This window comes from Geotrypetes seraphini, chromosome 11 (assembly GCF_902459505.1).
Source record: "Geotrypetes seraphini chromosome 11, aGeoSer1.1, whole genome shotgun sequence".
In the NCBI taxonomy this organism is placed as follows: domain Eukaryota; kingdom Metazoa; phylum Chordata; class Amphibia; order Gymnophiona; family Dermophiidae; genus Geotrypetes; species Geotrypetes seraphini.
This window is the reverse complement of record NC_047094.1, coordinates 140,045,579-140,062,328: the sequence shown is the minus strand read 5'-3', so window position 1 is coordinate 140,062,328 and position 16,750 is coordinate 140,045,579. Positions and strand designations below refer to the sequence as shown.

General features: G+C 41.9%; 1 protein-coding gene across 1 annotated transcript in view; it reads right to left on the bottom strand.

Moving 5' to 3' along the window:
- PHF20 (PHD finger protein 20) overlaps window positions 1–16,750 on the bottom strand; it is a 177,819-nt gene that overhangs the window by 132,718 nt on the left and 28,351 nt on the right. The window contains exons 5-6 of the mRNA XM_033962633.1: window positions 16,567–16,646; window positions 11,036–11,375 (exon numbers count right to left, since the gene is read on the bottom strand). Of these exons, the coding sequence (XP_033818524.1) occupies window positions 11,036–11,375; window positions 16,567–16,646 (420 nt within the window). The remainder of the gene's footprint in view (window positions 1–11,035; window positions 11,376–16,566; window positions 16,647–16,750) is intronic.

Sequence of the window (16,750 nt, the reverse complement as noted above, 5' to 3'; positions counted from 1 at the left end):
CCTGGTCGTGAAAAAGATGCTGAAAAGCTTTGAGAGCATTGAAGATTGCTCTGAGTTCCAACAGATTGATGCGACACTGACGATCCGTGCTGGACCAGTGGCCTTGAGTACGGAGACCATTGAGAAGAGCCCCCCAAGCGTATGTCGAGGAATCTGTCATGAGAATCTTCTGATGAGAGGGTGTCTGAAAGAGTAAACCTCTGGAAAGATTGGAAGAGAGCATCCACCAGTGGAGAGACTGTCTCAACGAAGGAGTGACTGTAAAGTGTTGAGAGAGGGGTCGCAAGCCTGCGTCCCACTGAGATGGCACTGAGGTGCTGTACTGAGGTGAAGTCTGGCAAAAGGAGTCACGTGAACGGTAGAGGCCATGTGTCTCGCTGAGAGTGAAAAAAGGGAAGACACTTTGCGGCAAAGCTGAAGAACAGCATCCAGATGCTGCTGAGGAAGGAATGCTATGAGTTGGACAGTGTCCAGAACAGCTCTGATGAATTGTAGGTTCTGAGAGGGCTGAAGGTGGGATTTGGGAAAGTCGATTTTTAATCCCAAGCATTGTAGGAACCACGTAGTCTGTTGGGTTGCTACAATAACCCCCTGAGATGTTGAATCTTTGATGAGCCAGTCGTCCAGGTAGGGGAACACCTGAAGACCATGGTTCCACAGAGCTGCTGCCACCACCACTAGGCACTTGGTGAACACTCTTGGAGATGATGCCAGGCCGAAGGGTAGCACTCTGTACTGAAAACGCAGATTTCCCACCCAAAATCTGAGATACTGACGGGAGGCCAGATAAATGGGGATGTGAGTTAAAGCCTCTTTAAGAACTAGAGAACATAACCAATCGTTCTGATCTAGAAGGGGATAAAGAGATGCCAGGGACAGCATGCAAAATTTTTCTTTGACCAAAAATTTGTTGAGAGCCCTGAGATCCAGTATGGGCCGTAGATCACCCGTCTTCTTCGGAACTAGGAAATAACAGGAGTAAAACTCCCTGCTCTGCTATTCCAAGGGAACTTCCTCGATGGCACGGAGATAAAGCAGAGCTTGAGCTTTCCTGAAGAAGGGTGGTCTGGGATTGATTGGAAGGATACTCTCTTGGAGAAAGCTCCGGTGGAATCTGAGTGAAATGAAGAGTATCCTTCCCTGATTGACAGCACCCAGAGGTCAGATGTAATGGTCTCCCATCGATGGTAAAAATGATGGAGACGATCTCTGATGGGAAGAGGAGGACAGAGGCAGAACGATGGAAGTTATGCTCTGTTTGAGACAGTCAAAAAGCTGAGAAGCCTTGGGTGCAGCAGAAGGCTGAGGTTTCTGTTGCTTCTGCTGTTGTTGTGGTTTCTTGGGAGGTGCTTAAGACTAAGGAGCTGCCCTCGGAGAACGCCTCTGATAGGATGGAAGAGGTCGAGAAGGCTTGGAAGGAGATGGCTTAGGCTTTGGTCTGACAATGGAAGCAAAAGATTTCTCATGCTCAGACAATTTCTTGGTGGTGGCCTCTATCGATTCATCAAAGAGGTCATTGCCTTCACAAGGAATATTGGCCAGACAATCCTGAATGCTGGGATCCATATCAATGGTACAAAGCCAGGCAAGGCGGCACATCGCTACTGAGAAAGCAGTGACCCTCAAGGAAAGTACAAAGGCATGATAAGATGACTGAAGAAGGTGTAACCTGAGTTGTGCTAAAGTAGCAATGACTTGCTGGAACTCTAAAAGCCTGTGTTGACCAAGGTCTTTAGAAAAACCAGGGAGTATATCAATAAAATACTTGAAATAAGTAGTAAAGATAAAATTATAATTTAAAATTCTAGAGGCCATCATCGACTTTTGATAAAGACGACGGTCAAACTTGTCCATGGTCCTGCTCTCTCTGCCAGGAGTCATGGAGGCATAGACCCTGGAAGGATGACTCCTCTTTAAGGAAGATTCCACAAGAAGGGACTGATGAGATAGATGTGAATTCTCAAAGCCATTGCAATATACAGTACTATACCTCGATTCCAACTTGCCTGGAACAGCAGGGATGGCATAAGGAGTATCCAGGTTTCATTTGAAAGTTTGAGAGACTCTGTAGGAGGCCGAGGCATACTCATTTCCTCTAAATACTCCTTAGAGTACTAAGAACCAGAGTCCAATTTAAGATCCAGGTCCTCAGCCATTTGACGGAGGAAGGAGGAAAAGAACAACTGATCTATAAGAGGATGGCCTCGAGAGGGTCTCGATGACCTCGAGGCACCACGAGTGGAAAACGAAGGCAAAGCCTTCCCTGGATTATTGATAGCCCAGCGAATAAGCAGACTGGGATGAGGCACTGGGAGAAGCAGAGCCCTCAGGTTCTGCTATTGGTGTCCTGGATCGAGGAGTTGGAGGCCTCAAAGAGCTGGAAGGCCTGGATGAGAAAGGCTTCTCTCAATGAGTGCCTTGACCGGCGATTAGAGTGCTGCCTGGAAGCAGGTCTCGTGCGAGGTCGAGGAGACTTTGCCCTATGCCTCGAAATGGGCAATGCCTTATGTGAGGATATAGGGCTGGAAGCTGTAGATCGAAGTCCTATAGACTCTGTGGTCTGGATCGAGGTATCTCGAAGCACTCCAAAAGGCTCGGCTCCTTGTATGGAGTGTGAAGATTCCAGACCAGACACTCATAAAGACTGGACTCCTTGCATAGAATGTGAATATTTCAGCTCGAGGCACAGGCAAGGACTCTTATGAGACTGCCGAGTGCCCAGGCTGGACTGCAGGAAGCAGTCGAGGCAAGACTATATTTGGTCAGTAACTGAACAAATTCCTGCTCTAAAATGGTCTGGATGGTAGCCTGCAATTGTGGATCCGAGTCTGAAACTGGACTACTTGCTAAGGATAAAGGCTCCGAGGACGAAGAAGAAGAATGCTTCGACTTGGAGGAATGATGTTTGGGTAGCTTGAGGACCACCGCTGGAACTGTCTGCTGATGTATCTGACCTGAGAGAAGCTCAGGAGAAGATTTGGCAGATTTACTCGAAAGTCAAGGACATTCCAAACGAGGAAGGTCTGATGAGAATCGAGGTCGAAGTCTTGGAGGCAGGAGGACACCCCGTAGCAGGCCTGACCGAATCGGAGGGCGAGGGTGAGGGTGTAGCAGGGGTTTCCATACTGTAGCGGAGCCGGTACCTGTGTCCTCAGTAATCCCGGACTCTGCTCACTTCAATGAGGCCCTCACGTGCTTCCTGCAAGTAGGAAGTCCTGCTGGAACAGCCTTGGCAACACTGGAACTATAATGGTTATCAAAGAAAAATCAAATCTTGGTTCAAGAATAAAGCCGTTTATTGTGGCATGTGCGAGTCTATGCACAACTGGACCTGACTCCACACGTAACAATGATAGTCCAGCAACAAAACAAAGCAAAACAGAGCTCAAATAAAAAGAGCTCAGTTACCACCTTAATTCAGGTAAGTAAACAATCCCCATAGTCCAAAATCATTGTTATTAGCTGGTCTAAGTAAATGTCCACAAATGTTGCTGCCTTCAAGCTTCACCAAGTCTTCAGCAATAAAGCCAGCCCTCTTGATAGAGCTACATGCAAGCCTGTGGTTCTGCTGGCTTGTTCCCAATCAGCTTAGCTAAGCTGATGTGGGGGGGAGGGGAGTAAGTGAATCCACCTTTTTAAACTTTTCTGTAAAACAGAATGCCACGAATGGCTCCACTAACCCACCCAAATGGTAAGTGGATTCTCCCCAAGGTTCCTTACTTCCCTCAGGTATCTTAACCCATTCAAAACCTAGTTCAAAAACTTCAGGTATTCAATCATTCAACCCTTGGAACAAAACAAACGTTTTTTTTTTTCCTTCCCTGTTCCAAATGAACACAGCAGTATCAGCCTCATTATATTCTCAAGGCAGCTTGCCTTGAGCAACCCCTCATTAGCTTATCCCTGCTATAATATAGACTGCACAGACCTGCCACTTAACTCCAGTCCATGCCGCAATCTTCAGGCAGTCCTTCTGTCTGTGTCCAGTCCATGGGTTCAAGTACTGGCTGCTGGCTGGTTCCAAGGTCAGTATCAGCCTCAGTCATTTCAATATCCTGGGGCTGCAGTGCTCCATCAGGTGAGTCCTCTCCTGTAGCTGGCCCAGGAAAGACTGATCTTTTCCTTCTGAGGGCAGCCTCTAAATTGCACAACTTCCCACACCCTGTTCTCAGAGGGGGCGGAGTTGGTTGCACTGCCTTCTTAGGTTTAGCTGCACTCTTGCTTATTACCCTCAGCTGGGGACTGGCAGAGGGAGAGGTGTGTCTCAGAGGCTGTTCCAAGCTGTTCCTCTTAACAACCTCCACTCCCTGCCACTGGATTTTTTTAGACTTAAAGGGGCAGTCAGTAATTTCCTTCTTACTGCTCACTACCCTATCTCTTTCATTAGTGCTCTGTATGTTAGGGGTGACCTTAGTCCTATCACGGCCAGGCACGAGTCCAGCTTTAGGGCTAGGATCGTGACAATACCGAAAATCTTCTCCACTTGAACTCGACAACGTTTGAGGGCTCAAGGTTGAAGAGTAGCACAGCAAATGCACGACTCCGGGCAATAGTCAGGCCCCAGACACCGGAGGCACAGTGGTGTGGGTCAGTAAGGGAGATCGCACGCTGGCACTGGCTACACTTCTTGAAGCCCGTGATCAGCCAGGACATAGAAGTAAAGATAGCCGTCGCAAAGTCGAAGCCCACAGGCTGAAGGTGTGCAACAGGCCCCGCCAGTCACTCGACAAAAAAAAAATTGAACTTTTTTTTTTAACAATGACTGAAAGAGAAGCACAGCGACATGGTAATAAGTAAAATAAAACACGAGCCGCGGTGAGAGAAGGCACGAAGCGAACTAAGTTCAGCGCAGAGCATCAAAGATGGACTTCTCGGCTTCGCGGAAAACTGAGAACTGAGGAGGCACATCCTGAGATGGGCGGGAAGGCATTCACAGCAGACTCGAAACTTCTGAGTTTCTTCAAGAAAGTCTGCTTGTGAGGCTGTCTGCATCCGGGCTCCGTGGATGATTTCACCCACATGTGAGAATAGGCTGCCTGCTTGTCCTGGGATAAAATTATTTACAATGATATGATACAGAGGCAGAAGTAGAGATTTAACCAAGGAAATTCACATTATAGCTATAAAAGGGGAAGTATCATTGATTAATTTCAATATTCCAGATGTAGAAAGGGACATCTAAAAGCAGGAAGCCCTGAACTCTACAGAGAGAGCTGTTCATTTCCTCTCTTTCTGTATGTGGATTAACATTTTAGCGACTAAAGATCATGAGTTAATTCTAACCTGTTTTGTTTCTGTAACTTATAAATCTAGAAAGAAATAATATTTTCCAAACATTTCTAGACATCCAGTGAATTGAGAGAGAAATAAAAAGGGATTAAGAAACTGCTAGGATTAGAAACATGACGGCAGATAAAGGCCAAATGGCCCATCTAGTATGCCCATCCATTATCTCTTTCTCTCTCTGAGAGATCCCATGTGCCTATCCCAGGCCCTCTTGAATTCAGACATAGTCTGTGTCAACCACCTCTTCCGGGAGACTGTTCCAAGTATCTACCACCCTTTCCATAAAAAAGTATTTCCTTGGATTACTCTGGAGCATATCACCTCTTAATATGCGGCTATGGCAACTGGTGCAGAATGCAGCAGTCAGGCTGATCTTCAGGTTGAAGAAGTTCGATCACATAACTCCCTCCTACCGACTCCTGCACTGGTTGCCGATGGAGGCGTGTGTGAGGTTCAAGTTCAGCTGCTTTTGCTTCAAGGTTCTTTTCGGTCTAGCCCCAATTACATAACCGACCTATTCTCCTTTTCAACCAATAGACATAAAAGAAGCTCAAACTTGAATTTTGTTTCCTCCCCGGTTAGAGGATGTAAATTCAAAATTCACCACCAACATCTTCTCTCTTATCAAGCAGCATTATGGAGCAACGATCTGAAACAACTATTTACGCTTGCCAATACATATAGGGAATTTAGGAGACAACTGAAAACATCTGTTCCTAACGTACATAGGAAACTTATTCACACAATCTCTCTCTCAATACCAGATCTCTAGAACTGCTAAACAATAGATATTAACTATGTCAATTCTACTCAATTTGTAACATTTTTTTTTAATAATCATTGTAAACCGCATAGAACTTCACGGTCCTGCGGTATATAAACCGTTATTATTATTATTAACTTCATCTTATGCCCTCTCATTGCAGAGTTTCCTTCTTATACAGGGGCATCAATACTTCCTTTTTCCTACTAGCCATACCTTTCCCTATGCAACCTAGCATCCTTCTAGCTTTCACCATCAACTTTTCAACCTGTTTGGCCCACCTTAAGATCATCACATACAATCACACCCAAGTCCCGCTCTTCCATTGTGCACATAAGTTCTTCACCCCCTAAACCATACCATTCTCTTGGGTTTTTGCAGCCCAAATGCATGACCTTGCATTTCTTAGCATTTACCTTTTTTTGTTTTCTGCAGCAAGAAAAATACAATATTTATATACTAATCTGGTATTTTCCTGTGTTGCTTAGACATCAAGATATCCAAGCAATTAGGAGGTAATGACTACCTGCAGAAACAGAGGCTTACAAAATTGCTCCAAAGTGCATACAACAAGCACAGTACATACTTGTATGCGTTTCCCTGTGTTCCTTCACCTGGATGCAACTGAGTCTGAGTTGTGAAACGCAGGTGCACATACACTCTGAGGCAGAAAGTTATGCCTGCAAGAGTCTATTCATAAAAGCACTTATGTTACCCTCTATAGCACAGAGGCAAGTTTCAAGTTTATTGATTTTTAATATACCGACCATCAACGGGTATCTAGCCGGTTTAGAATAAAAGATAAAATAGAAATAAAATTATGCATATAGATAGTAAAATTAATAAAAGAGCATAGGGGAAGTGGACATTAAATACATTTGATGATGACAAACATGAAAGTGAGGTTGACAAGAGAAGGAGGGGGAAAGTTACATTATTAGTGGTGAAAAGAGAGTAAAAGAGAAAAGAAAAAAAAAAAGGCTTGAATGTGAAAGGGAGGGAAAGGGGAGGAACAGAAGGGAATGAGGTCGCTTCATAAAAGTGGTTGGGTGAATTGGAGATGGAAGGTTCACGAGCAATAAAATGCATCTTGAAATAAGAAGGTGTTATTATCAATAAGTTGTTCCTTGACGAAGTTGGGATGGCAAAGCGTTCCATAGTGTAGGGGCGACTACTGAAAAGTTGGTTTTCCTAGTATAGAAGAATTCCTTTATAGAAGGGATAAATAGTAAATTCTGGTCAGCAGATCTTAGAGACCGTGAGGGCAAAACGGAATAAGAAGTTTGTCAAGAAAAGATGGTTGACGGGAGGATTTGATTTTAAAGACCAACATGAGGATTTTGTAGGTGATACGATGTGTAATGGGTAGCCAATGCGCTTCTTTCAAGAGAGGGGTGACGTGGTCATGTATTTCTTTTTTAGGAATTCCATTGTAAAGAGAATTACAATAGTCAAGATGAGAAATGACTAGAGTGAACTAGAGTCGCGATTGCTTCAGTTTTGAGAATAGAAGTTAGGGATCGAATAAGTCGGAGTTTGTAGAAACAGGTTTTTACTACTGAACTGATATGATCGTGAAAGGTTAAATTTTTATCTATGATGACCCCTAATAATTTTATTTTAGTTTCCATTTTGACAGGATGAGATTTAAGGCAGATTTTGCCTGTTACTGATTCATTAGGGTTGGTTGAGAAGAGTATACCACATGATTTATTAATATTAAGGGAGAGTTTACTTGCAAAGAGCCAATCACTTATTTTGTCTAATTTTGAATTAATTTCTTGTATATAGGAGATGTTCGTGATATCGATGGGGTGAAGTAATTGAATGTCATCTGCATAAGCGAAGATTGTGAAACCTATTGACTGGGCTAGGGTGAGAAGAGAAGACATGAAGATATTGAATAGCAATGGTGATAGAATAGAACCCTGTGGGACACCGTAGGTTTGAACTATAGGTAGAGAAGTTTCGTTATTTGAGTAGACATTGAAACTACGATCGGCGAAGTATGAGATAAACCATAGGAGGGCTTGGCCAGTAATGCCACTGTCTCTAAGGCAGTCAAGGAGGAGAGAGTAGTCGACTGTGTCGAACGCGACTGACAGATCAAGAGAGATAAGGAGAACAGATTTTCGGTGGTCAAGGAAGTAGTATATAGTGGAAAGAAGTCCTAGTAAAGATAGTTCAGTGGAGTAAGATGAGCGAAAGCCAGTTTGATGAGGGTGTAAAGCGATGGTTTTATCAATAAATTCAGCTAATTGGTCATATATGATTTTTTCTGTTATTTTAGAAATGAGAGAAAGATTAGCAATGGGACGGAAATTTAGTAACGAAGTTGGGTCTGAGTTTTGATTTTTTAATTTAGGGAAACCAAGAGCCGATTCCAGGCTTTTGGAACAAGACTATTAGACAGACTATTAGTCACCATTTTCAGTAGAAATGGTCCAAAGAGGGGGAAGAATTTTTTAAGAATTAAGGGGGGGATACTTTCTATTGAATTGTTGGAAGCATTTATAGATTGTAGTGTTTTCTGAAGGTTTGCTAATGAAGGAGGTGTGAAGTTATTACAGGTACTAAAAGATAGAAGAGTTGACTTGTTGGTGACATCTTGAAGCGGGGTATGGACGGATTGACTGAAGTGGGATCTGATCTCTTTAATTTTATTATCGAAGAAGGGGGCAAGCTTGGAAGCTGGTGGTTGTGTGGGTAGTGGGGGAGGTTTCTTATTAGAGTAAGGAGATAATGATTGGACTATACTGAAAAGTGCTGAAGAGTTGTGAGTTGTGATAATGTATTTGGAATAATATTCTTTTTTTGCTTGTTGTATGGCATTTTTGTATTGGGTAGCTTTTTCCTTGTATAACACGAAGAGATTGTTTGATTGAAGTTTCCACCATTTATGCTCGATAGACCGGAGATGTCGGTGGAGGAGGGCTAGTTGGTCATTGTACCACGGTTTCCTATTTGGTTGTGATTTTGAAGATCTTTCCTGAGGGGGGGGCAAGAAAGTCCATTAAGGATTTTGTTGAAGTAGTCCAGAGAGAGAATTGTTCTTCTATTGGGAGATTAATGAAGTTTCAAGTTTCTATTAATATTTGATGAATCGCTTATTTAACTTCCTAAGTGATGTACAACTTATAAAAAAAGGGTAGTGGATACAATAAAATAATATCAGACTTACAAAATAAGACTAACATGAGTCGTGGAGGGTAGGGGGGAAAAAGTTACAATTCCTTGTTAGAGTGAAAAGCAGGAAGGAAGTAAATGAGAGGAAGGGTAAAAATATTAAAAAATAATTTAAAAAAAGAGTCTTGTAATTTTAGTTTAAGAGAATCCTGAATAGTAGAAGAGGTGATTTTATTGAGATTTCTGGTGGTGTAGGTGTGCTTTTGGGGAGGAGATGGTTGGGTGAAATAATTTAGTTGAAAGTTTATAAGAACATGATCAGACCAAGGGAAAGGATGAGTTTTAAAGTTTTGAAAGAGATGGCTGATGGATATTGGACTGAATATCATATCTATGGTGTGTCCAGCAGAGTGAGTGGGCAAAGCAAATAGTGGAGTTAGAGACAGGTCGGAGATTAAGGTCAGGAATTCTGCTGTGTTGTGGTGGTTAGGAAGATTGAAATGAATATTGAAATCTCCGAGGATAAGAGGGTTGGGGTAGGAGATGTTGAAGTCCGAGATGGTGGAAATAAGGGCAGCTAGAAAAGATTTTGTAACTGGGGGGGGGGGGGGGGGGGGGGGGAAATAAGTAAGAAGGAAATTGAGAGAGTGAGAATGTTTTATAGAAAATTGAAGGGTTTCCACCGGATGGTTATTGCAAGAAGTGGGGATATCAGAATGAAAAGGGATGGAAATATGATAGATCACTGCAAGGCCTCCTCTTTTTTTATGAGATCGAAGTTGAGATTTGACTTTATAGTTATTAGGGCAGGCTTGGGTCAAATAAGCCTCTTCCCCCTGAGTTAGCCAGATCTCAGTTAAACAGAGGATGTGGAAGTTGTATTCAAGGATTAGATCGTGAATTAAATGGTGTTTGTTTTTGAAGGAACACACGTTTAAGAGACCTATGTTGATTTTGGGCTTTGTTGTGATGATGACAGAAAGGTTGTGGGAACTGTAGTGGTAGTAATAGTGGTAAAACATCTAGGCCGATTATTTGTAAACGGTCGAGGGAGGGGTCGGCGACTCCATATAACCGGGATGGAAGACATGAGTGTGGTGTTATTGTAGGAAAGGGGAGAAGAAAAAAAGATAGTGAAGTATGGAAGGACCGTGTTAAGAGACGTAAATGAGGAAAGTATTTAGGAGCAGAAGAAGGATCGGACCTGTAAAATAGCTTAAAGAGTAATTGGGGCGATATTGGAAAAGCGTATGAAGTAGATGCATGAAGGAGTGCATAAAGGAGCAGAATCTGCTCCTTAGGTGCGCGCCTTTGCGGCATGCGCCGCAAAGGAAGTGGTTTTATGGGGGAGGCTACCAGTGAGAGTTTGTGGGTGGAGTCGTCGGCAACACAGGCATCTATGTACTTCAGAGTTCAGGTGCTTAGTTATGAAGTTAAATCACTCCAAGGGAGGTCAATTTCTCTAAGAATATCTAGGTATCTATTGTGAAAGGCAGGAAGCATGTGTGGGGTCTCACTGGAAGCTCAACCACAGGACACAGATATCGAATTATGGCTTTCCCAGTTGTTCAAAGGCAATACAAAGCATTTCTGTTCAGGAACACCTTACACTCTGAGCTCATTTCTCATGACCCTCTCCCCCTCCCTAGCTTGAACAGGAACGGTTCAGAGAAGAAATCTCAATCACTGCCCAGTAACTGACAGCTGAAGACAAAAACAGGGGGGGGGGATCATTGTGAATAAAAATAAATCTGAAGCGAATGGAGGCCTATCAACCCATTCTTCTACATAAACATCCCCCCCCCCACTTATGCCGACATGCCTGTTCTACCCCTATATAACCAGGGAAGCTTTGCTCACCTGATGGAGGTGATGAATGGGATTGGTTATCCTGGCTTGTCATTATATCATTTTCTGACTTTTCCACAGAAGACTCCTTCTCATTCTCCAAGATGTTCTCTTTATCTTCTTTCCCATCCACAGATGGGGTCTTTTCAGGCGTCTTAGTTTTTTCAGAGACATCCCGTGTTTTCTGTTTATCCAACTGCTTGGACCTTCTTTGCATAGTATGTGTACTCTCATCTTTATCACTTGTAGTTTCTATTGATTTCTTCTGCTCTTTAAACTTTTCTCTTTTTTTATCAGTATCCAAACTGCTACCTTTTCTTTTCTCTTTCAATTTATCCTTAGTTATATCATTCTGTAAAGGATTGCAATAAATAGAAAATAATTAGCAGTAATCTTAGCTTGTGTGTGTGGGAGGGGGGCAGGGGAGACACCCTCACCCAACTTGCAATCTGTTTGACCTGATTCCAATACAGCACAGAGGAATCCTTCAAAAATGACATTTTCAAACACATTAAAAAAAAGGATATTACCCAAAAGAAATAATCTTTATAAATGTCATCTTACTATAGCAACATAGTAAATGTGGGATTATCTATCTCTAACTTCAAACGTTTGTGCAGCCCTTACTTATCTGGCTAATAGTTTTTCCATAGCTATGCACAAATGCAGTAGAAAAACTCATGCTCTGTTCAATTTCACTTCTGTAAAAGTTGTAAAAGCAAGAAATTCCTAAATCACTCTTTAGCATCTCAGGCAGCTTCTCATCAAAAAGAATTTCGATCATTGTTGCTCACAGCTGTTTCTTACAGACATTCTAGAAAACAGCTAGAAACCTATCTTTTCTCCAAATATCTGACTAGCTGACTCATTCAAATATACAATTATATTTAATGTTTATAATCTTTTGTAAACCACGTAGAACTTTTTGGTAAAGCAATCTATAAGTATAATGTTATGTGCTTAGCAGTATGAATAATTTTGCCCAAGTGGCTCCTTTATACCTGCATTATCATCATTGGTCACCTGTTTAACATAGGCCACAATTCAAATTGTTAACTCTCACTCATAAAACCTTATATATGGAAACCTTCATCTTATCCTGCACGTATGGTTTTGCCCTATGTTTCAGCAAGGGCTTTGAAATCAGCACTTGCTCATAGCTTAGCAGGGTTTACAGAAGGTTTGGATAATTTCCTAATAGTCCTTAAGCCATTATTAAGATGGACTTGGTAAACTCCACTGCTTATTTCTAGGTTAAGCAGCATAAAATTTGTTTTACTCTTTTGGGATCTTGCCAGGCACTTGTGATCTGGATTGGCCATTGCTGGAAACATAATACAAGGCTTGATGGACCTATGGTCTGTCCGAGTATGAGAGGGGGTTATTCAAAAGCATGATGGGAATCTACAAAAGAATGGGCCTTTATTTGGTTCCCCCAGTCTATTATACTGTGATCACCTGCCAGGAGTGGTATGGACCTCTGGAGGGGGTAAAGAGAAATGTTCGTCATGAAATCTCTGTAAATTTCATATCTGTGTCCATGACGGGTGGTAGGGATGAAGTTAAATTGAATATACTTGTATGTGTTGTGATTGTGGGGAGGATGCTGTGTATGTTGAAGATGGTTGCTGTTTTATGTTTTAATTGTATTTTTGTATGTACTGATGTTTGTAATGGTATTTATTATGTCTGTTCACTTGTCCTTCACTTTGTACAAGGTAATAAACAAACAATACAATACACTGCCAGGGTTTAACAGCTTTTTTTTTATATCAAGGAGAGAGGTAGGAGTGCAGGAAAAGTCACATTGGGCTACAGGGGAAGGGTAGCAAACTGACACCACCAGCTATACCCCTAAGAGGTACCCAGGAAGCCTTTCCCCACGCTCCCCAAAACAGGAGCCAAGCTGTGCCCGCAACTAGACAGAGTCAAGCTTGCAGGCCATGTTGAGCAGCAGATCAAACCAGGAGCAGGACAGAAACCATCCATCCATCTGCGGAGATAAATACTGAATCACCAGTGAGCATACCATCGCATATATGCCAGACCAGAGCTCAACTCTGTGTCTCTATCTCCGCCTGCTGGTGGGTGAACTTAATCCACTCATCTGGATTCATCTGCTGCTGATGACAAAGAAAGGGTCTTTTTTGGTTAGCTCCTTTTTTTATTTAATCAGTTACCTGTTGATAAAAATTGCAGAATTTGTCAAAACCCATTTTTTGTTAGCATTTGGATTGGAGGATTAATGCTTTTTGATATTTGTATGTTTCTAGCTTTTAAATTTTACAAGTATGTCTTCCGAGAAACTTTGTTTTGAGTGTAAGCATGTTTGGTTTTGAATGTTTGTCTTTTCTTTTTATTGTAAACTGCTTTGTTTAAATTTAGTGATCTACCAAATTTTAAATATTCCATAGAGGTGGCTATGATTCTGGGCACAGGCTTTGTCATTATTCTGTTTTATGTGTTTTACTGTAGTGCTGAGAACTAAAATCTTGATCTGGATTTGCAAACAGCTTTTAATTTATCCAAAGAAGAGACTGGACAAGCACATTTGAGACCACAAAGTTCCTTCGGTCACAAGTAACTTATAGAGGAAATATGTGCTTCTCAATGTAAAAATAGATCCCTCATCTCAAAATTATGCTTTCCAATACAAGTCATCCAGTCCCCCACACCTCAAAAGGCAGCACAGCTCAAGGAGGCAGGAGGGACTGTGTACACTATTACCCTCCTATCTCCATTAACAAAGACAATTGATTTTATTTTTAAAATTTATTAAGGTATTAAGCTTCAAATCAATTTATGATTATTCGTACAATCAACTGTATTACGTAATTTCTATTTACTATATTGTTATTAATTGTACTATGTAATCACTATCTTCTACAAGTTTTACAAGGTTGTAGCTTTTCCCTTGTGTTTTTATTCTTCTATTTTAAAAATAGTTTTATGACTTTGTATTTCTATTCCCTAGTGTAATAACACTGTGTAAACCATCACAAACTGATGGTTTGGCGGTATACAAAAAATAAATTATAATTATTCCTGATGGGATTCTGTGCAAAAAAATTCAAAATTCTGCACACAAAATTTGCAAGCCAGCACCTCTCTCACCCCTACCCCCCCAAGCCAACGAGAGGGCACTCTCTAAAGTTAAAAGGGGATAGATTCCGTACAAACATAAGGAAGTTCTTCTTCACCCAGAGTGGTAGAAATCTGGAACACTCTTCCGGAGACTGTTATAGGGGAAAATACCCTCCAGAGATTCAAGACAAAGTTAGACAAGTTCCTGCTGAACCAGAACGTACACAGGTAAGGCTAGACTCAAATAGGGCACTGGTCTTTGACCTAAGGGCCACCGCAGGAGTGGACTGCTGGGCATGGTGGACCACTGGTCTGACCTAGCAGCGGCAATTCTTATGTTCTTAACACCTCTCACCCCTATTACCCCCCCCCAGCAAGCACCTCTCTCACCCCTATGCCCCCAGCAAGCACCTCTCTCACCCCTATACCCCCCAGCAAGCACTTCTCTCACCTCTATACCCCCCCCCAGCAAGCACCTCTCTCACCATCCCCCAGCCAGTACTTCTGACTCTTTCCCTATTGTCCCTCAGTGATGCTGATTCCTGAGACAACCTGCTGCTGGCTCTGAAGGCTTCCCTCTTCCGTAGATGACATGACATTACCCTTTCGGGGACACCAGGAAATACTTCTTCACCGAAGGGGTAATTGATCGATGGAATGGTCTTCCACGTCAGGTAGTTGAGGCCAGCGTACAACGCTCGACTTCAAGGGACGATGGGACCGTCTGGTGGGGTCGCTCCAGAGGAATGCTTAAAAAACGGATTCTCGAGGAGGAAGGGTTCTTGAGTGGGCAGACTTGTTGGGCCGCCGACCCTTTTCTGCTGTCACACTCTATGTTTCTATGTTCCAAGGGTTGGAACATAGAAGAGGGAAACTTGCAGAGCCTGCAATGGCTCTCGAAGATGTCACCAGCAGCAATTAATGATTCTGGCCCAGAGAGAGAGTAATTCTGCACATAACACAGGTATTTCTGCTTGCCTGGGGAATTCTGAGCAAATTCTGAATTGTGCAGAATTCTACCAAGAGTGAAAGACTGAATTAAGCACACACTCCAAGGGAAAGCCCAGTTGGAGCTGGCGTCGGGTTTGTAGGTCCTGAGGCAGTGGCAGCACGCCACGAAACGATCGTTGACCTAATTTAAATTGAACCTATATGTTAAATCTTGTTCTTAGTGATTCAACGTTACAATGCTACTTTAAAAGATTTTTATGCCTATGATGTGGAGGTGGTAGGGTCTGTGGACTCACCCAGTTCTGAGGCTTTTTCTTTCAAGTGCATTAATATGACTGGCTTTTAGCTGACTATTTAATGAGTTTTGGGGTTTTTTAAAATTTAAGTTTATGCTGTTTTCCTCCACTTCTCCTGTTAAAGATAGTGATAATTAATGCTTAACAGTAGTGTTGAGTCAGACGATGCAAGAGTTAGCAGATTGCTCAGGAAAAAGGAATGAAGGATCAGGTAGCCGCTTTGCATATGCTTTCTTTTTTCTTTTAACCCTTCAGCAATTCTGCTCAAAGATGATGAGGCAGAATCAGTCTCATCAAGTTGAGTCTCAAGAAGGTATTGGACAGCTTTATAACTTTAGCTCAACAGAGGATACAGACTTAGGATTTCAGTTACTGGAGGGCCAATGGAAACAGAAACCTTTGCAAGTCTGTCAAATATTTATTGCTATCTCTTTAGTATAAAATGAATATAAATTATTATATCAATGCTGAGTCACCCCAGAATCCCTGCATACAGGTATTCCTGAGTATGGAGCATGCATGATGTAAAGGGAGTAAAAATTTGAGGGCCTTATATCTGTGATGGGACTGTCAATTAGTCCAAAATTATTAGAACTGGTTGAGTTTAGAGCTAGGTTCAATATTAAGGCAACCAGTTCAGAAGAGCATTGTCTTTTAAGTCAATCTAAGCAGGAATTTACCAGGGAAGCATGTGTATCAATTACTTCTGTTGATACAGCTGCCAGAATTGGACTGGTGGCTGCATGGAGACAACCAGAAATCCCTTCAAAGAGACAGTTCATAGAATAATTTGGCATGTATTACATTATGTCTGAATTTACTGTCTTAAACTAAAAGAGGATAAAACTACTTGAAAAGATATGGCAGCCCTGGATTTGCTGTCTGGAATACGTGAACTAGAGAAAGAAGTTGTTTACCAAAAGTCACTTTAGAATTTCCAAGCCAGTGACTATTAGGATGTTTTAAACTTCTCTCGTCTATAGCAATTATATCACTGAAAAATAAAATACATAGGCAACACCTCTAAACAAAACAAAAACTGCCAGCATTTGTTTTCCATCTGTTAAGCAAAGCAGGAACCACATTAAGTGAAGGAACTGAAAAGAAAACCAATAGTTCCAAGTTCTGGGAGAGTTCTTCTGTCCCAGCAACTCCGATTCTATTCCAAATTCAATTCTGCTTTATGATGAAAGCATAAAAGCTAAGTCTCACCTCATCTTTGGGGTAAGCCTTCACGTGAATATTTTTTACAGTCTGAACTACTCCATCAAAAAATTTTACAGTGTAGGTACCTAAAAATCAAACAGATATGAGAGTTCAAGTATATATAAATCCACCTCACACTGTGAAATCAATGAAAAAATTTAAAGTTATGCATCATATATATTAAGCTGCA